This window comes from Pongo pygmaeus, chromosome 6 (genome assembly GCF_028885625.2).
Source record: "Pongo pygmaeus isolate AG05252 chromosome 6, NHGRI_mPonPyg2-v2.0_pri, whole genome shotgun sequence".
NCBI classification, from domain to species: domain Eukaryota; kingdom Metazoa; phylum Chordata; class Mammalia; order Primates; family Hominidae; genus Pongo; species Pongo pygmaeus.
The window spans coordinates 26,951,510-26,971,294 of record NC_072379.2 but is presented as its reverse complement, the minus strand read 5'-3'; the positions used below and the strand labels follow the sequence as shown (position 1 = coordinate 26,971,294).

At 40.5% G+C, this 19,785-nt stretch overlaps 1 protein-coding gene across 3 annotated transcripts in view; it reads right to left on the bottom strand.

Moving 5' to 3' along the window:
- Nucleotides 1–16,630, bottom strand: part of ZNF138 (zinc finger protein 138) — a 38,539-nt gene extending 21,909 nt beyond the window's left edge. For 2 of the 3 annotated variants that reach the window (XM_054495413.2, XM_054495412.2), the window contains exon 1: nt 16,570–16,630. Coding sequence is in view for 1 of the 3 variants with exons in the window: in XM_054495411.2 (XP_054351386.1) it covers nt 16,450–16,452 (3 nt within the window). In the remaining 2 variants the exon portion in view is untranslated. Of the gene's footprint in view, nt 1–16,449 lie in introns of all 3 variants that reach the window. The other variant, XM_054495411.2, reaches the window with a different exon arrangement.
- Nucleotides 16,631–19,785: the final 3,155 nt, after the last annotated feature.

Sequence of the window (19,785 nt, the reverse complement as noted above, 5' to 3'; positions counted from 1 at the left end):
AGCTAAAAAAAAAAAAGGCCATTTTTTTTCCCCTTTCTCCTTCTTCTCTGGTATTCCTTCTCAGATGAGATTCTCTGGACAAATTACACCTGCATCTTCAGTTTATGCCTTTAAAGGTGTCAGCACCACCTGTTTACCTGCTACTACCACAGTCACACTTGGCCAAAGAACCAAGACCTACAGAAAAAGTTCACTCATTTCTTTCCTTTATAACAGAAGAGACTCAGGAACAATAAGCTGCTCTATGGAGATAATAATACAAGTTTCTCCTTTCCTGTCCTCAGGTGCTCTTCTCTGCCACAGACACCAGCAATTTCTACTACAGTAATGGAAATATGGGCCACACTGCTCTGTCCCTGCCAAATCCAAATAGAACCAGCCCTGTGACCACCCTTTAGTGAAAATGTAAAACTTAACTCTCAGGCTGGGCACAGCGGCTCACACCTGTAATCCCAACACTCTGGGAGACAAAGACTGCTGGATTACTTGAGGCCAGGATTTCAAGACCATCCTGGCCAACATGGCAAAACCCCTTCTCTAGAAAAATGCAAAAAAAAATTAGCCGGGCATGGTGGTGAATACCTGTAGTCCCAGGTACTCAAAAGGCTGAAGCAGGAGAATCACTTGAACCCAGGAGGTGAAGGCTGAATTGAGCCAAGATCATGCCACTGCATTCTAGACTGGGTCTCAAAAAAAAAAAATCCACTTAACTCTCATGAGTGTATCTTGAACCCCTCATACTTGATTCTGTCCTCACCTGAGAGTCACAGGAGGAACTTAATTAAAACAACATGAATGCTTCCACCCAGAATAATAAACAGAACATGTGGAAAGGGTACAAGTAAAAAGATTACTGCAAATTGGCCACGTAATCCTAATTAGAAGTCTGGGCTAATAACCATTTAGCTAAGCACTGCCTCTCAAGCTTTAATGAGTTTATACATCACTTGGTGATTTTGGACTCACCCTATGAAATGTGATACTGCAGGTTTGGAAAGGGTTCATGAATGGGAGTTTTAAACAAGTCTCCTGTCAAAGCTGATGTTGCTCCCTTTGGGCTCATTATTAGCATCAGTTAGAGAAAGCAGACACAGCAGAGTTCCTTACACTCAGCACTCTTGTCAAAATATAAATACTTCTAGGACAAATGAAGACAATCAATTTTCATATTTTTTGCTGGCTCTTTTAAGTTTACAGAACAAACAGAAGGCAGCTATGTCTGAATAAGTCTGCATTTGAAAAACAGGCCGGACACTTTGGGGGGCCGAAACGGGTGGATCACTTGAGGTCAGGAGTTCAAGACCAGCCTGGCCAACATGGTGAAACCCTGTCTCTAATAAAAATACAAAAATTAGTTGGGCATGGTGGTGGGTGCCTGTAATCCCAGCTACTCAGGAGGCCGAGGTAGGAGAATCACTTGAACCCAGGAGGAAGAGGTTGCGGCAAGTCGAGATCCCACCATTGCACTCCAACCTAGACGACAAAAGCAACACTCTGTCTCAAGAAAAAAGAAAAGAAAAACAACATTTTCACATGTACTAATGCAGTGTTTATTAAGCAGGTACTATGTGCTGAAGGGAATGTTACAGAGCACTTTGCTGGGAATAACATGTTACATGATTTAATCCTCACAGCACCTTGGGAGCTGGTATTAAGTGTTTAATAATTCCCAGGATTTAGAAAAAGGGCCCAGCATTTTTATTTCTTTTGTTTCTCTGTCATTGATTTTTTTTAAAAAATGTATAGAATAAAAGCTAAATATAGACAGAGGAGAGGGATTCAGAAAGAAAAACTTTAATGCAGCTTAGAGAAATTTTTATTGTGTTTATATTTACTTTTTTCTGACTTGCAGAGCAACAACATCTGCAAGAATAGAAAACAGGTTGGTAAATGGAATGTCTCTGCAAGCACTGGTTTTAATTAAAAAATTAAAAATTAAGACCCTAAAATACATACTTTATTTTTTCCATTTATCTGCTTTTAGGTTTCAGAATATGGTGAGCACTGGCTCTAGAAAGGCTGCAGGATTCACCACCCAGTACTCTCATCTCTTCTAATCAGTTTTGTGAGACAAGACTCCAGGGTGGGGCCAGACCTAAATAAGGCCTCCAAAAACAGTAAATTTGAACAAGGCTGGGGCAGGGAGTGCACCCTATGTAGAATTCTGCTCTCTACACCACTGGGGTATTTCCTGTTCTGTTTTTGCTAAGCTTACCTAAAAGAAAATTAAATCCCACAGTTTGTGAACTTTTAATCTTTTTTAGTCACTGCCCTGTCAATTTTATAACATATACTAATAAGCAATTTAAACAAATCTCTTAGGGTTTTCTAGGGTAATTTTATTGGAAGCCAAATAAGTATTCTTAGCAAGGCATAAGAAACAGAAATACTAATAACAACTATTGTGTCCATAAATATCCATTGAAATGACCTCGTAAGTTACAAAAATATAAAGTGGCCCAAATAAAGTACACTTTTTTGCCCACATCTATTTATTATGCCAACCATATGATGCTTAATTCAACCATGTATTCAGTTGCTAGTCAAGACTAACAGTTCCTGGATGGTAGGGACCATGACTGCTTCATCTATTTTTCTAAAGGCCATAGGAAATGCAAGCAATTAGTTTATCCGTTTGGGTCTCCAGACCACCTCCTTGTTTTTCACCCAAGTACCAGGAAACTGAAGAAATTCTCATCTGGATACCAACCAAAGACATCTCTTGTATGAGGGGAGGAACAAACACAGGATGACTCATTTCTCTTACACTGAGACAGAAGCAGAATTAACCACTCTTGTCAGCCTGACACAGTTCATCCCTGGACATCCTCAAATGTCTCAGAGATGCCTAGGTGATTGTGAGAGGATTCCCAGTGACCCTAGGCTGATTGCTTAAGGATAAGCCAAGCAGGAGAGGGACAGGCTGATTCTAAATAAAAAATGAAACTGCCCTAGTGGAGCTCCAGAACCTGGATCACCTGTCTTGATTGGCTAGCTCTTGTGTAAAATGAAAGAAAAGAATACTCTACTTCAGTATCACATTTTATGGGTAGGTATAGCTGTGGTCATGGCTGTGGATACGTTGTGACCTTGATCTGTCACTCCTAAGATGCTTGTTTACACTTACAGATTCTGCCATCAGATTCTATTTACACAAGAGCATCTTACATTACTGTAGCAGATCACTGAACAACATCTGAAAAGCTCAAAGAGCCATACTCCCAAAGGGAAGCTTTAAGATGTCTATGTTGACATCTCACAATGCAGAAAATGCCTCCTGTTGGTTTTCTGTACACTCTCAATCCAAAGTCTGACCCTGCTTTGTAAATCTCAGGCAGAGATTTACACCTTCTGTGTAGATTCTAGATTGAATCAACCTGGCTCTGCATTCTTGAGTGTTACAGGAGGCAGAGTACAACTAAAGGAGAGATCCCCTCATAGAGGCTGCTCTAGCACATTCTAAGTGATATGTCTACCTAAAATGAAAGAGCTGAGGCAACATGAATATAAGTAGACAGTTCATTTGGAACAAGTTTGAGAATTGTAACCTGGGAGCAAAGATTCAAGTTGCCTGAAATCTACGCTTTGATTAGCAGCAGTTGTAAGTGGATTTGTAAAGGCAAAAAGAGGGACAGAGTGCCCAGACCAGCTCGGTTGTGGAGACCCTAACCCGGGGCACTAGAGGAATTAAAGAAACACACGCAGAAATATAGAGGGGTGAAGTGGGAAATCAGGGGTCTCACAGCCTTCAGAGCTGAGAGCCCTGAACAGAGACTTACCCACGTATTCATTAACAGCAAGCCAGTCATTAGCATTGTTTCTATAGGTATTAGATTAACTAAAAGTATCCCTTATGGGAAATGAAGGGATGGGCTGAAACAAAGGGATGGTTTTGGATAGTTATCTGCAGCAGGAGCATGTCCTTAAGTCACAGATCGCTCATGCTATTGTTTGTGGTTTAAGAACGCCTTTAAGCGGTTTTCGGCCCTGGGCGGGCCAGGTGTGCCTTGCCCTCATTCCGGTAAACCCACAACCTTCCGGCATGAGCTTTATGGCCATCATGAACATGTCACAGTGCTGCAGAGATTTTGCTTATGGCCAGTTTTTGGGGCCAGTTTATGGCCAGATTTTGGGGAGCCTGTTCCCAACAACAGAGAGTGGGCTGATAAAAGGTTGTCAGAAATTCTTATTTACAAAAAATAACATTACTAATTGGATATACATTGTTAAGCTATAGGGTGTGGGTTATAGTGTCCAGTGTGTCATTATTAGTTTAATTTATAGCTACTTGTAGAAATAGCAAGCAGTTTCAAGAAATAAATACATAGCTCAAAGAAGGGAGAAAGACATAATTGTGGTCTCATTTTAATGTCTCTTTGAGCCCTGTAACTAAAAGAATTTGCATTTCTCAAATAAATGTTTGTTTGTTTGTTTTCCCCAAATCTCAATACCTAGATTCAGAGTTTGGAGCTGCAAATTTAGGTCTTGGATGGGTGGAGTAGCAGCAGGTGTCATCTGCACATTGTGAGCATTTTAAGAGGAGGAGGAAAGGGAAAGGGGAGATTCTCATGCCTGCATGTCTACTCAGTGCACATGCTACTCTGATTGGGTTTCTGGGCCCCATTGTCTCTGAATCAGTTTCTGGTCTAAAGAGTCATTGAAAGAGGTAAAATGGTTGACTGCTGTCCTATGAAGTATTTAGAAATCAGGTCTAGCCTCTCTAAATGTTAACTCTAGAGGACTATAGATACAAAATAGGCAGAGACACAATTCTGCCTGCATATTTAAGGACAGCATGCACTTTGCAGCACAATCGTGAGTTGACTGGAAGCCTGAGAAAGGCCCTTCTAGATTAAAGCTTGGTTGGCACCTTGTATGTTTATATTATATGTGGTTATTCTAGACAGTGAATGGAAAATATAATTAAAAGAAAAATGTTCTCCAGCACCAGAATAACTCCACAATGACAGAACAGAAAGAAAGCTGTTTTATTACACAATTAAACCAAATGTGACATGCATCACAGTCAATCTGTTTAAGAGATTGCAAAGACAGAAAGATGGTCACCATAATTAATCCACAAGTAGAAGAATTTACAGCACCATGTCATATGTAGTTCATCCTAAATTCACCTGGTAATTGGGGAGGCCATCCATGTGTTGTTAATTGGCTATAATCAATGACAAAATAAACTTTTCACATCTTCATGACGAGAGGTAATTTTGCAACTTGAAGCCAGGTGCCTGCTGAAGGTAGGCTCTCACTCTCCTACAGAAATGGTTGAAGAGGGTGTATCTTTACGGCTACTTACTTCATGGCTATGCTACTCCCTGAGCACTGGGCTACAGCACTCCTGCTTGCCCTCTCCTAGTGGCTGGTGTCCTCTCTTGACTTTTACCATCTTCCCTTGAGACACAGCCCACAGCACAGGGCTCACAGCTGGCAGATTACATCTTATATGAACCCCAATTGCCACAGCAGCACTCCAGTGCCACACTGGAGTGAGGCCTGAACTGCAGGAGGAGGCTGCAGGCCTCCTGGGTAGAACTGCACCTTCACAATAATGGAAATAGGAGCACTGTTTCAGCCTCAGTTTTTTTTTTTTTTTTTTTTTTGGAGACAGAGTCTTGCTCTGTCGCCCAGGCTGGAGTGCAGTGGCACGATCTCGGCTCACTGCAACCTCCACCTTCCGGGTTCAAGCAATTCTCCTGCCTCAGCCTCCTGAGTAGCTGAGATTACAGGCGCCTGCCACCATGCCCAGCTAATTTTTTTTGTACTTTTAGTGGAGACAGGGTTTCACCATGTTGGTCAGGCTGGTCTCGAACCCCTGACCTCGTGATCCACCCACCTCGGCCTCCCAAAGTGCTGGGATTATAGGTGTGAGCCACCGCGCCTGGCCATCAGTTTCTATTTATAGTGGTGACATGGAAAAAATACTGCTGGATTTTCAGCATGAGTCCAGATAGGGATAGCTCCAAGAGTTCTCCTGTGACAGCCTACCTCATTCACAGACACCATGGGATAGTAATAGGGCCTCAAATAATTCTTTTTAAACACCCAAAGTGCACCGCTACTCTCGACATGAGAAACATGGGTGTTATGAAGAAAAGGGGCAGATTCCCAGCAGAATTTAATAGGTTTCTCTTCCATCTCTGCTGCTCTCTCATCTCCTAGCCATTAAATGAGAGGATCTATACTGGAATGCCTCTGACAGTTTTCACCAGAACATTTTCTTTTGAGACAGAGTCTCACTCTGTCACCCAGGCTGGAGTGCAGTGGCACGATCTCAGCTCACTAAAGCCTCTGCCTCCTGAGTTCATGTGAGTCTTGTGCCTCAGCCTCTGGAGTAGCTGGGATTACAGGCATGTGCCACCACACCTGGCTTATTTTATATTTTTAGTAGAGACGGGGTTTCACCATGTTGGCCAGGCTGGTCTTGAACTCCTGACTGCAAATGATCCACCCACCTCCGCCTCTCCCTGTAGCAGGACAAGCTGCAGACAAAAACCCCTCAGACACTGAGTTAAAGAAGGAAGGGCTTTATTCAGCCAGGAGCTTAAGCAAGACTCACATCTCCAACAACTGAGCTCCCCGAGTAAGCAATTCCTGTCCCTTTTAAGGGCTCACAACTTCAAGGGGGTCCACGTGAGAAGGTGGTGATCAATTGAGCAAGCAGGGAGTACGTGACTGGGGGCTGCATGCACCAGTAATTAGAACGGAACAGAACAAAACAGGGATTTTCACAGTGCTTTTCTATACAATTTCTGTAATCTATAGATAACATAGCCCATTAGGTCAGGGGTCGATCTTTAACTACCAGGCCCACGGTGTGGCGCCGGGCTGTCTGCCTATGGATTTCATTTCTGCCTTTTAGTTTTCACTTCTTTCTTTGGAGGCAGAAATTGGGCATAAGACAGTATGAGGGGTGGTCTCCTCCCTTATCCCCACCAGAACTTTTTAATGAAGAATTGGAATAAGACTTTGTTAATATAGTGGAATATATTTGAGCTTGCATCATGACTAACTGAAGAGCTATTATGGTTTGTGGGTGGCCACATCACTCTTGTTTATTTTTCCTGTAACAGCAGCATTCCAATTTAGTGAAATGAAAGACACTGAAGTTATGCTTACCTATAATTATCTTTATTGGATAAATTAGTAACCATGTTATACTAATGTCTACTGTAATAATTTGATAGTAACTTTTTTGAATATTAGATATAAATACCTAGGTATAATTTTAATGTACTATTTATAATGTACATAGGATTTTTAAAAATTGTCTGTAACCATAATCCAATTAAAACACTTTATATTCCAAATGTATGAATATAAAAATATTGAAATGACTAAGGGATTCATTCAAAGCAAATATTGTGGTGTTATAGTCACACTACTGTATAAAATACTGCTTAATTTATATGAATGCAGTTTGTCTACAAACACTGCACATAACTATGCTAATTGTTCTGAAGTAATAAGCAGAAACCAAAGCACAACCACAGACTCCACTGTTCAGTTCATACACTGAACCTCGATTTTGCAATGTAAGTACTTCAGCCTGTAAATATAAAATAATTACCTTGGATAATCTGTTTTCTGTCAAAGGAGCTTACTTGGTATTTTTTAGTCTTCATCATTCTGTATTGCTAAATGTAATCCTATCTTTGTGCTCAACTTTAGTGTGCTCTTAAAATGAGCTTTAAACAAATCTGTGTCTACCTTAAAAGATACAGATTAAATGAAAAAAAAAAAAAAAAAAAACCTTTGCCAAAGCAAAAACAAAGCAATGAATCTGAGGTCCTAGATAAAGACAATCCTGAGTCAAAAACAATGACAAAAGGTTTATTTAGCTGTTAATATGATTTACATATCTTTCAAACAACAAAGAAAAAAATCCACATATAATTTAAGTGCTTTAAAGAAAAAGAAATTAATAAAATATCCTCCCTTATTTTCATGTAGGAGAATAAACCCTCTTATTTCTAATTCATATTTTCTCCTACAGTGAGATATTGAGAAGTACACAATTGTTATGTAAGAGGGCGGTAGGGAAAAATAGTCACTCATACCATTGTCTGGCTAAGTGAATCTGCATTTTTTTTTTTTTTTTTTACATAAGACAAAACGAGGCAGGGGAACAATCAGATATGCATTTGTGTCTGTTGGGCAGGGGGGTGACTGTATCTGTAAAGATAAGCTATCAGTTTACATTTTAACAGAAACACCTTAGGGTAAAGATCTTGCTCACTAGAAATTTTCCTGTGGGCAAAAGATGGGGAAAGTATATAGCTTTTCTTCTTGTAGCTGTCTTATTTAGGAACTGAGGACTAAGCTCTGAATTTTTTATCTTGCCCAAATTTCTATCTAACGGTTTGTAGGGGGTCATGCCCTACAAACCATAAATTCTCATCAGATGGGTTTTATTTGACCCTACAGATCGTGACTTACTTTCCAATCTGACTCTGGCATAACATTATGAGACAAGAAAAAAAAAATCAAAATATTTAACACCAAAATATATTTTCTTGCCATGCCTTGAAATTGCCCTGCAAAAGTCTCTTGTGGGAAAAATGTACATTCTATAGACAATCCCCTTTCCCCTTTTGTTTTCCTTCCTTACATTCCAGATCCAGGAGATAATCAACTAAGAGCCAGGCACCTTTTTAAGTCCAGTAAGAAGAAACATTTTACAACCTGCTGTCTCTGAAGTCTGCTATCTGAGATTCCTCTGCACAATAAAACTTGGTCTCCACAATCCTTTATCTTAACCTGAACATTTTCTTTCTATTGATCCTAGGTCTTCAGATACACTCAACCAATTGTCAACCAGAAAATGTGTAAATTTACCTATAGCCCGGAAGCCGCCACTTTGAGTTGTTCTGCCTTTCGGACAAATCCATGTATTTCTAAAATGTATCTCATTGATGTCTTATGTCTCCCTAAAATATATAAAACCAAGCTGTACCCCGACCACCTTGGCCTTATCACAGGACCTCCAGAGGGCTGTGTCACAGGCCATGGTCACTCATATTTGGCTCAGAATAAATCTCTTAAAAATATTTTACAGAGTTTGACTCTTTTTGTCAACAGAGCCAAAAGAGGAAGGCAGGTTTGTGTGACCCTGTTCCCAGCTTAACTTTTCTGTTTGGCTTAATGAGTTTTGGGTCCCAAGATTTAATTTCCTTTCACAGGTGCACATGAATAAGGCAAGTTCTTAGAGATTCATGAAGAGACTTAGATTCTGATACAATAGTGGGAGACTACAACACCCCACAGACCCTATTAGACACATTATTGAGGCAGCAAATTAAAAAAGATATTAGGAACTAAACTCAATACTTGACCAAATAGTCCTACTAGAAATCTACAGAACTCTCCATCTAAAAACAACATAATATATATTCTTCTCAGCACCATGTGGCACATACTCTAAAATTGACCACGCAATCCAAAATAAAACAATCCTCAGCAATTTCAAACATCCCAAAATTATACCAACCACATACTCAGACCGCAGATTGATTAAAATATAATTCAATACAAGGAAAACCACTTGAAACCATACAATTACATGGAAATTAAACAACCTGTACCTGAATAACTTTTGGGTACATAATAATATTAAGGTAAAATCAAAAAGCTCTTTGAAACAAATGAGAACAAAGTACAGCATATCAGAATCTATGCAACACAGCTAACGCAGTGTTAACAGAAAAATGTATAGCACTAAATGCTCACATAAAAAAGTTAAAAAGATCTCAATTTAACAACCTAACATTATGAATAAAATAAGGAGAGAAGCAAGGGGAAACAAACCCCTAAGCTAGCGGAAGGCAAAAAATAACAAGAGCTGTACTGAAGGAGATTTAGACATAAAAAACTATGCAACAGATCAAGAAATCCAGGAGTTAAATCTATTAAAAAAAATTAATAAGCTAAATAATCCACTAGCTAGATTAATGAAGATTCAAATAAATACAATTAGAAATGACAAAAGGGACATTACCACTGACCCCAGAAAAATACAAATAACTGTTGAAGTCTACTATGAACACTTCTATGCACACAAACTAGAAAATCTAAAAGAAATAGTAAATTCCTGAAAAATACATCCTCCCAGGACTGAACAAAAAAGAAATTGAATCTCTGAATAGAACAATAACAAACTACAGAACTGAATTAGTAATAAATAGCCTAGCAACCAAAAAAAGCCCAGGACCAGAGACATCCACAGCTAAATTCTACAAGATGCATAAAACAAAGAGCTGGTACCATTCTTTCTAAAACTATTCCAAAAAATTGAGAAGACAATCCCTCCTTCAACTCGTTAGATAAGAACAGCATCATTCAGATACCAAAACCTGACACAGATATAAAAAGAAAACTTTATGCAAATATCCTTGAGGACCATTGATATGCAAAAATCTTCAACAAAATACTGGCAAATTAAATTCAGCAGCACACCAAAAAGTTAATCAGTTATGATCAAGTAGGCCTTTTCTCTGGGATATGAGGTTGGTTCAACATACATAAATTAATAAATGTGATTCATTACATTAACAAAAATAAAGATAAAAACCACAAGATTATCTTAATAGATGCAGGAGCTTTCAAAAAAATTTTAACATCTTTCATGTTAAAAACCTTCAACAAACCAGGCATTGAAGGTAGATATTTCAAAATAACGAGTTATCCAAGACAAATCCACAACCAACGTACTGAATGGACACAAACTGGAAGCATTTCTCCAGGAAAACTGGCACAAGACAAGGATGCCTTCTCTTACCACTCCTATTCAACATAGAATTGGTAGTCCACACCAGTTAATAAGGCAAGTGACGAAAATAAAAGGTATTCAATAGAAGAGAAAAAGTCAAACTATCCCTGTTTGCAGACAACATAATTCTATATCTAGAGAACCCACAGAAAAGTTCTTCTCTTTTCTGTCTCCACAGAAACGTTCTTTAAACTGAAGAACTGAAGCAAAATTTCAGAATACAAAATAAATGTACAAAAATTAGTAGGATCCCTGTACATCAGCAGCATCCAAGCCAAAAGCCAAATCAAAAACACAATCCCAGGCTGGGCCTGGTGGCTCACACGTGAAATCCCAGCACTTTGGGAGGCCGAGGTGGGTGGATCACCTGACACCTGAGGTCAGGAGTTCAAGACCAGCCTGACTAACATGGTGAAACCCCGTCTCTACTAAATACAAAAAATTAGCCAGGCGTGGTGGCACAGGCCTATAGTCCCAGCTACTTGGCAGGCCAAGGCAGGACAATCGTTTGAACCCAGGAGGTTGAGGTTGCAGTGAGCCAAGATTGTGCCACTGCACTCCAGCCTGGGCAACAAGAGCGAAACTCCATCTCAAAAAACAATTAAACAAACAAAAATAAAAACACAATTCCATTCACAATTGCCACAAAAATAATAAAACATCCAGGAATACAGCTAACCAGGCAAGTGAAAGATCTCTACAAGAATTACAAAACACTGCTTAAATAAGTCAGATATGATACAAATATATTGAAAATTATTTTATGCTCATGGATAGAAAAGATCAATATCAGCTGGGTGGCGTGGCTCACGCCTGTAATCCCAGCACTTTGGGAGGCAAAGGCGGGCAGATCACCTGAGGTTGGGAATTCAAGACCAGCCTGAACATGGAGAAACCCCGTCTTTACTAAAAATATAAAATTAGCTGGGCATGGTGGTGCATGTCTGTAATCCCAGCTACTCAGGAGGCTGAGGCAGGAGAAATCACTTGAATCCAGAGGCAGAGGTTGCGGTGAGCCGAGATCATGCCATTGCACTCCAGCCTGGGCAACAAGAGCAAAACTCTATCTCAAAAAAACAAAAACAAAAACAAAAACAAAAGATCAATATCATTAAAATGGCCATACTGCCCGAAGAAATTTACAGATCTAATGTCATTCTTATCAAGCTACCAAAAACATTCTTAACAGAACTAAAAAAACTATTTTAAAATTCATATGAAACCAACAAAGAGCCTGAATAGCCAAGGCAATTCTAAGCAAAAAGAACAAAGCTGGACATTACATTATCCAACCTGAAACTATTCTACAAGACTGTAACCAAAGCAGCATGGTAGTGATTAAAAAAAAAAAAAAAAAAAACGCTCATAGAACAATGCAACAGAATAGAGCCAAGAAATAATGCCACACATCTACAACTATCTGACCATCTGATCTTCAACAAAGCTGACAAGAGCAATGTAGGAAGAATTTCCTTTTTTTTTTTTTTTTTGAGACGGAGTTTCGCTCTTGTTGCCCAGGCTGGAGTGCAATGGCTCAATCTCGGCTCACCGCAACCTCCACCTCCAGGTACAAGCGTTTCTCCTGCCTCAGCCTCCTGAGTAGCTGGGATTACAGGCATGGGCCACCATGTCCGACTATTTTTTTTGTAGGGTTTCTCCATGTTGGTCAGGCTGGTCTCAAACTCCCAACCTCAGGTGATCCACCCGCCTTGGCCTCCCAAAGAGCTGAGATTACAGGTGTAAGCCACCATGCCCAGCCAGAATTCCCTATTTAATAAAATGGTACTGGAATAACTAGCTAGCACTATGTATAAGATTTTCTTTTTTGTATTTAAAAAAATAGCCGAATTTTTCTTCAGTGGTCAAATAAAATACTTCTTAATCAAAATATAGTTAAGTTTATCTCCTTCCCACAGCTCCTGAACTTTGAGCTACTCAGTCTCAGCCAACATACAACCCCATTTTATGTTTCTCCTAAAAACTTGCTGACTTCAGGGTAAAACATTTTCTAATCTAAAATCTGATGTGGGCTGAGCGTGGTGGCTCACACCTGTTATCCCAGCATTTTGAGAGGCTGAGAAGAGCAGATCACCTGAGGTCAGGAGTTCAAGACCAGCCTGGCCAATATGGCAAAACCCCATTTCTACTAAAAATACAAAAATTAGCCCGGCATGGTGGTGGGTGGCTGCAATCCCAGCTTCTCAGGAGGCTGTGACATGAAAGTCACTTGAACCCAGGAGGCAGAGGTTGCAGTGAGGTGATATCCAGCCACTGCACTCCAGCCTGGGCAACAAAGTAAGACTCCGTCTCAAAAAAATAATTTAATTAAAAAATAAAATCTGATTTATACACCCTCCATTTGCCATTCCCCTCTCACCTTCTAATCTTTTTTGCTCCTCCCTAAGAAAGAAAGCCTTTATCTGCCTAAACTTTGCAATCCTTAAAGATTTTATAGTTGGTACTTCCTTCTGTTGCAGTATTTTAGAATTTTTTAAAAAATAAACCTAATTTTGTTTTATTTTACAAAGTCTAGAAACTGCCTCAAAACAATAACAACTTCATCCTGAGTACGACCCTCCCAATCCCCTTCCATCTTAATGTTTACTGCATCTGCCTGTGGGTCTCCAGTTTTCCAGGGCTCTGTAGCTTCTCTCAGTACAAAGGTTCTTCCATGGCTGGGGTGAGCAGGCTCCGACATCTGCAGGGGAGGCTTCCTAGAAACAACTAACTGGGCCTTTAATAACCTCCCTTCCCTTTGCAGGCTCAATATTAGCCTTAGCTTGGAGTCACTGGTGCAAGCTTTAATTTCCACATCGGAGCTGTTCAAATGGTTTTTGAAACTGAAAAATTCAGCAAAATTACTCAAACACAGTGTTTATATAAGGGAAGGAAATTTTAAAGCATTTACGTCACATATCTCAAATGCAAAAGTATGTATTCTTTTAAAACGATAAATAATTATTTTATTATATCCATTAAAAATGATGTAGTAAACAATTAGTCATATGAGAACACTTCTAGGATAGACGAAGTTTCATCTTAAAAAATTTAGCATTAACCTCAGAAATCAAGATGACTGGATACAGAAGAGAGGTATTCACTGAAATGTACCCTGAAAAAGGAGGAACTGATATTTTCATGATATAACTCACCAATTATCTACCACATCTTCTTGTGGAAATGTATTCATTTTCTTTCTTTCTTTTTTCTTGAGATGGAGTCTCACTCTGTCGCCCAGGTTGGAGTGCAGCGGCACGATCTCAGCTCACTGCAACCTCTGCCTATGGGGTTCAAATGATTCTCCTACCTCAGCCTCCCAAATAGCTGGGATTTACAGGTGCCTACCACCATTCATGGCTAATTTCTAATTTTTGTATTTTTAGTAGAGATGGGGTTTCACCATGTTGGCCAGGCTGGTCTAGAACTCCTGACCTCAGGTGATCCCCCTGCCTTGGCCTCCCACGGTGCTGGGATTACAGGCATGAGCCACCGCACCCCGCGGGAAACGAATTCATTTTCTACAGCCAAAATGGAAGAGATATTTTCCCTATTCTTTTCCTTGGTAGCATTCTAAAAGCTAAGCCTTGGAATACTGTTGGACATCACCCAGCCATAAAAAAAAAGACCTGAGAAAATTCCTAAACTCACTCTAGGAATGAAAAAGGTAAATGAGAACACTTAACAAATAGAATATATGATTAGATATTTTTTTCCAAAACCCATCTCTTTTATGCCCATTGTAATTATCCTCTTACCTTTTAGTCCTACTAATAAACTGCAAGTTACAATTAAAACACTGAAGTAAGTGAACAAATCTTTTCAGGGTGACAATCCCAGGGAGTGGCAGTGCTGATTAAAAAACAGATGTGTCTCACTCACATGTCAAGTCAAGCCACCCAATCACTTGAGAGATTCTCCTACCCTATCCTGCTCACTTAAGTGCGAAATGACCACCCTCTCTGAAGACACTGCACTATGCCTCAGTGACTGCCCCCAGTGCATTTCACTTTGCCAGTTCTTGAACCATCTCACTGGGTAAGGTTTGATTTGTCTTTTGGGATACTATCATTTCTTTCACAAATCTTAAGAGAATCCAGTGGGCTGAAATTATTTCTGTGTTCTCCCCTCAATACCAGCATATGACTGACTGACCAGCAATGTCTCCGGAAACCGATGCTGGGTTGGTTTGAAGACAATCTTAACTTCTCAAAGGGTTTGCTTTTCAAAGGAAGAGTACACCAGGAGATTCCTCTCAGCCCCAGGGCATTCACCTGCTCCCTTGAGAGGCTACACTCCAACCTCAGGTTGTCCTCTGTCTCCCATTCCCAGATAACCAGAGTTCCATTCCGGGCCAGGAGCTGAAATTTACCAGAGATTCTAGCATACATAGCCACAGTGGATATCTTGATTTATCCCCAGAAAGTACTGAAACCCAGGACCAGGGAAAAAACTGAAGGGTGACTAAGGACACATTACCTTATGAAGTTTCCAAAGGGAAACGTTGACCCAAAAATATTCTGACAAGATCTCTGTGCCTAGGGAAGATTAAAAAAAAAAAAGGCACAGAGATTTTTTACAATACAGTGTCAGGGGATGAGTCTTTGGTTTCTTCTCATGGGAAATATTTACAAACAGATAACAAATCTTTTTTAAAATGCCATCCATGCTTTGTCAAAAAATGATTAATTAAAATACACTATTTCAAATGTACACTAAAGGACAAATAGTTGATAATGTGAATTAGGAAGGGGAAGTTGGCATTTGAGAAAGTCAGAAGGAACTGGAAATTTAGTATTTTACTACAAGCCAGAGTTAGGCTGGAGGAATGGGAAATGGGGAGTGGGAGGAGTCTTGAGACCCTGCTTGGGACACATGTGAAAAATCCAGGGAAAGATCTGTCCCCTGTGGAGTGTGAAAATAATTAAGCGGCAGGCAATTAGACTGAGGTCGCTCCAGTCCCAGGGTTTCTGGTTTTAAAAAAAATCTAACTCAAATTCATTTTTTGTAAATTACTACCTTGTGAAAAATAAAATTCAGGTTTAACCAACTGTAAACTGCCAATTAACCTCTGATTACATGCCCAGGAAATTTCCTCCTTCATTGTACAAATTAAGAAACTACATAACTCTACTAACCAATTATTGAATTTGGTTTTATCACACACCTTATACAAGTGTTTCCTTCAAGCCCCTCCCACGGACCACTACTGCAAACCACAGCTGGGTGCTCTACAATTCCTGAATCACTGTTTGATTAAATTAATTTTTTGCGGTGACTTTCATAAATTTTAATAGGGGAAAAGAGGGACTGGGAAGCCCGCGGAGGAAACCTCTTCCCATTCATGAACCCAGCACCCCGAGTCAGGATTCTCCCCTGACGACCCTCCCGTCGTCCCTGCACAATCGCTGCGGGTGCAGAGCTGCTCAGAGAGTGCTCCAGGCCAGGGCACAGTCACTGCGTAGGGAAGAGACAGGACGCCTGGTCCCGGCTGTCAGCCCAGCTGCCATGCTATGGCTGAAGGGGACTGAGGGCCGAGCTGTGCCAAGAACTCGGGGCCGCGGATTTTGGAGCCGACTGCGGGAAGACCCGAGTACTGCCACAGCCACTTCCGACCGGTTCCAACCAGCCCCCTCCGCCTTCTCTCGGGATGTCGGACCCGGCACTCTCACCATTTCTAGGCTTCTGGGGCATCCTGGCGTCTTAGCTGTGAATCTCCCAATAACCAGATCACAGCGCCACAGAGGCTAGGCCTCTAGGAGCAAGAGGACACAGAAAAGGGAAGGCCAGACCTGGATCACCCGCTGCAGCGAGACAAAGACCACACCGAATCCCGGAAGCCGTCATGTCCGCTCCAGCTGGGTGCCTGATTGGACCGTTCCCAGCCCGGCGTCCCTGATTGGATAACGTTTAACAACCCGCCCCCTCAGGCCCTGAGTGACAGATGTGCTCAGGTGCTGGGCTGAAGGAAGACAGAGTGAAACCTAAGCTGAAGCGTTTTCAGAAAGGGCTTCTTCCCTGAGCTGAGCCAGGCCCAACCCAGAAGGCATTTGCATTTAACCTTGTGTATAAGTTCGTATGCATTTATAAATAACATATAGCTCTTCACATCTGAATATAACAATTATTTTTAAATTCCAGATTTTATAACCTTACTGGATTCTGGTCCTTTGAGCAGGCAGCCTGAGATTTTTTTCTTTTTTTGAGACAGTCTCACTCTCACCCAGGCTCAAGCACAGTGGCACGATTTCAGCTCACCCCAAACTCCGCATCCCGGGCTCAAGTGATTCTCCTGCCTTAGCCTCTTGAGTAGTTGAGATTACAGGCACCCGCCTCCATGCCCGGCTGCTTTTTGTATATTTAATAGAGACAGGGTTTTGCCATGTTGGTCAGGCTGGTCTCGAACTCCTGATCTCAGGTGATCCGCCTGCCTCGGCCTCCCAAAGTGCTGGGATTACAGGTCACATGTGAATTCCAAATTTTCTAGTAGTCAAACTTTAAGAAGAAGCAGGTGGAATTCACTCTAATTGAGATAGTCATTTAGGCTGGGCTCAGTGAGACCATTCTTGTGGCCTCAGCTGAGTTCCTTCAGACATGTATCATCAGCTGCTTGTTGACTAGGCAGCTGTGCTTCTGGGGGGTGAGCTTCTGCTTCTGAGGCTGTCAACAGAGGCAATTTGCTTCTCCTCCCCATACTATTTTATCTTCCATCTGGCTAACATGGGCTTTTTTCACGGAGATAGCAGCCTTCTGAAAGAAAAACAGAAGCATGCAAAACCATTTGAGCCTAGGCCTCAAACTAGCACACTGCACTGTTCACAGGTTTTTACTGCCCTGAGCAAATAAGGCCAGCCAGAACTAGGGTTTGGAAAACAGAACTGGATCGCAATGGAAACAGCTGTAAATGCACCTGGCGATGGGCATGGATAGAGGAGGGATGAAAAATTGCTAACATTTTTGCAATCAGTATCATTCTGCCTTTTTTTTGCATATGTGGTTTATATAACTCTTCCACATCAAAAAAAAATTTGTGCAAAGACCCACAGCTATTAAGTGGCTGGGCTGGGACTCAGGATTAACTCCGTTTGACCCTTGAAATCCTGGAGAGTGACACTTCTAAAATAGAAGCCAGATTTCTTTTAGATTTGTGCCCATACAGCACTGTTTATTATTATTACTAGAAATAATCTTAAGAAATTGAAGAAGCACATGGTAGCTCACATCTATAATCCTAGCACTTTGGCAAGCTGAGATGGGAGAATCACTTGCACTCAGGAGTTCAAGTGCAGCCTGAATAACATAGTAAGATCCTATGTGCATGAAAAAAATTTTTTTTTTAAATTAGCCAGTCATGGCCAGGCACGGCGGCTCACGCCTGTAATCCCAGCACTTTGGGAGGCCAAGGAGGGCAGATCACGAGGTCAGGAGATTGAGATCACGGATCACGAGGTCAGGAGATCGAGACCATCCTGGCTAACACAGTGAAACCCTGTCTCTAATAAAAATACAGTCCCAGCTACTCGGGAGGCTGAGGCGGGAGAATGGCGTGAACCAACGAGATGGGGCTTGCAGTGAGCCGAGATCCTGCCACTGCACTCCAGCCTGGGTGACAGAGCGAGACTCTGTCTCAAAAAAGATAAAAAATAAAAATAAATAAAAATAAAAATTAGCCAGCATGAGGCAATCCTGTAGTCCCAGCTACTCAGGTGGCAGAGGCAGGAGGATTACTTGAGCCTGGAAGGTCGAGGCTGCAGTGAGCCATGATTGGTTACGACACTGCACTTCAGCCTGGGTGGTAAGAGTGTGATCCTTTCTCAAAAAAAAAAAAAAAAAAGAAAAGAAAAAAATTGCAGGAGCATTTCAAAAGGACATAGAATATGTGGAAAAAGATAGCTGAGGGATGAGTTGAGAAAATCAAAGCCTAGCAACACATTACTTATTTTTTATCATAGATAAAATCTGTAAACTTCTGAAAAAAAAAAACAAAACCTTCAGAGAAATTGAATGTAACAGAGTTTAAATGAACAAAGAATGATTTGCAAATCAGGCAGCCTGTGGGCCCAGAATAGGCTCAGAGAGACTCCAGCACAGCAACATGGTAAAAAAATTGATGAACAGAAAAAGCAAAGTGGCATACAGAAAATGAAAGTGAGGTACAGAAACAGCCAGATTGATTACAGCTTGGGATTTGCCTTATTTGAACATGGTTTGAAGAGTTGATATCCTTTTATTGGCAAAATCACAGTGGCTGGTACAGGAATGGGTTATAATCTATTTACATATCCAGTTAGGTTTCAGTTTACTATGCACCAAAAAAAAAAAAAAGAAAAACAAACAAACAAACAAAAAACCTACTGACCAAAATTAAACATGAAAACAGAGAGCTTCAGGCTATAATTTAACAATTTCTCCTTTTTGGTTATCTTCTCAATTTTGAGAGATAGACCAAGTTATCAGCTAAATAAATGGTCTCCTCATTTCAACCAAGCAGCCTGTTTCTTAAACCTCTATAACTGAATCTCTGTAATACCTGTAATATATTTCTGTATAATCTCTATAATATATTTCTCCATGTGCAACTATGCATATTAGCAACTACACAGATACTTTTCTGTTTATGCAGTAAGTAATCTAGAGAAATTCCATTATTTAGCACAACTTTAGTAAAAAAAGCCTATTGTGTAATCATAGCCTTTACAGTAGAATCTGCTATAGAGACTATTATGAAGGATAAATGTCTAACCAATGCCTGATTTTTTTACCCTGAACCATGAAAAAAAAAAAAAGACCTAACAAATGATGCTTATGCCAGGCAATGCTCTTAAACTTTTGTGAATAAGTTCTTTTTAACTTATGAAGTAGGTTAAGAGCAGTGGACCTATATTCTGTTTCTGATATTATGAGGCAACAAATGTCCCATTAGAACTTCTCACCCACATTGACCCTTCATCTTGTACCTATCAAGGCATAAGTTTGTTTATATATAAAGTTGGCTGCAAAATTCTCTA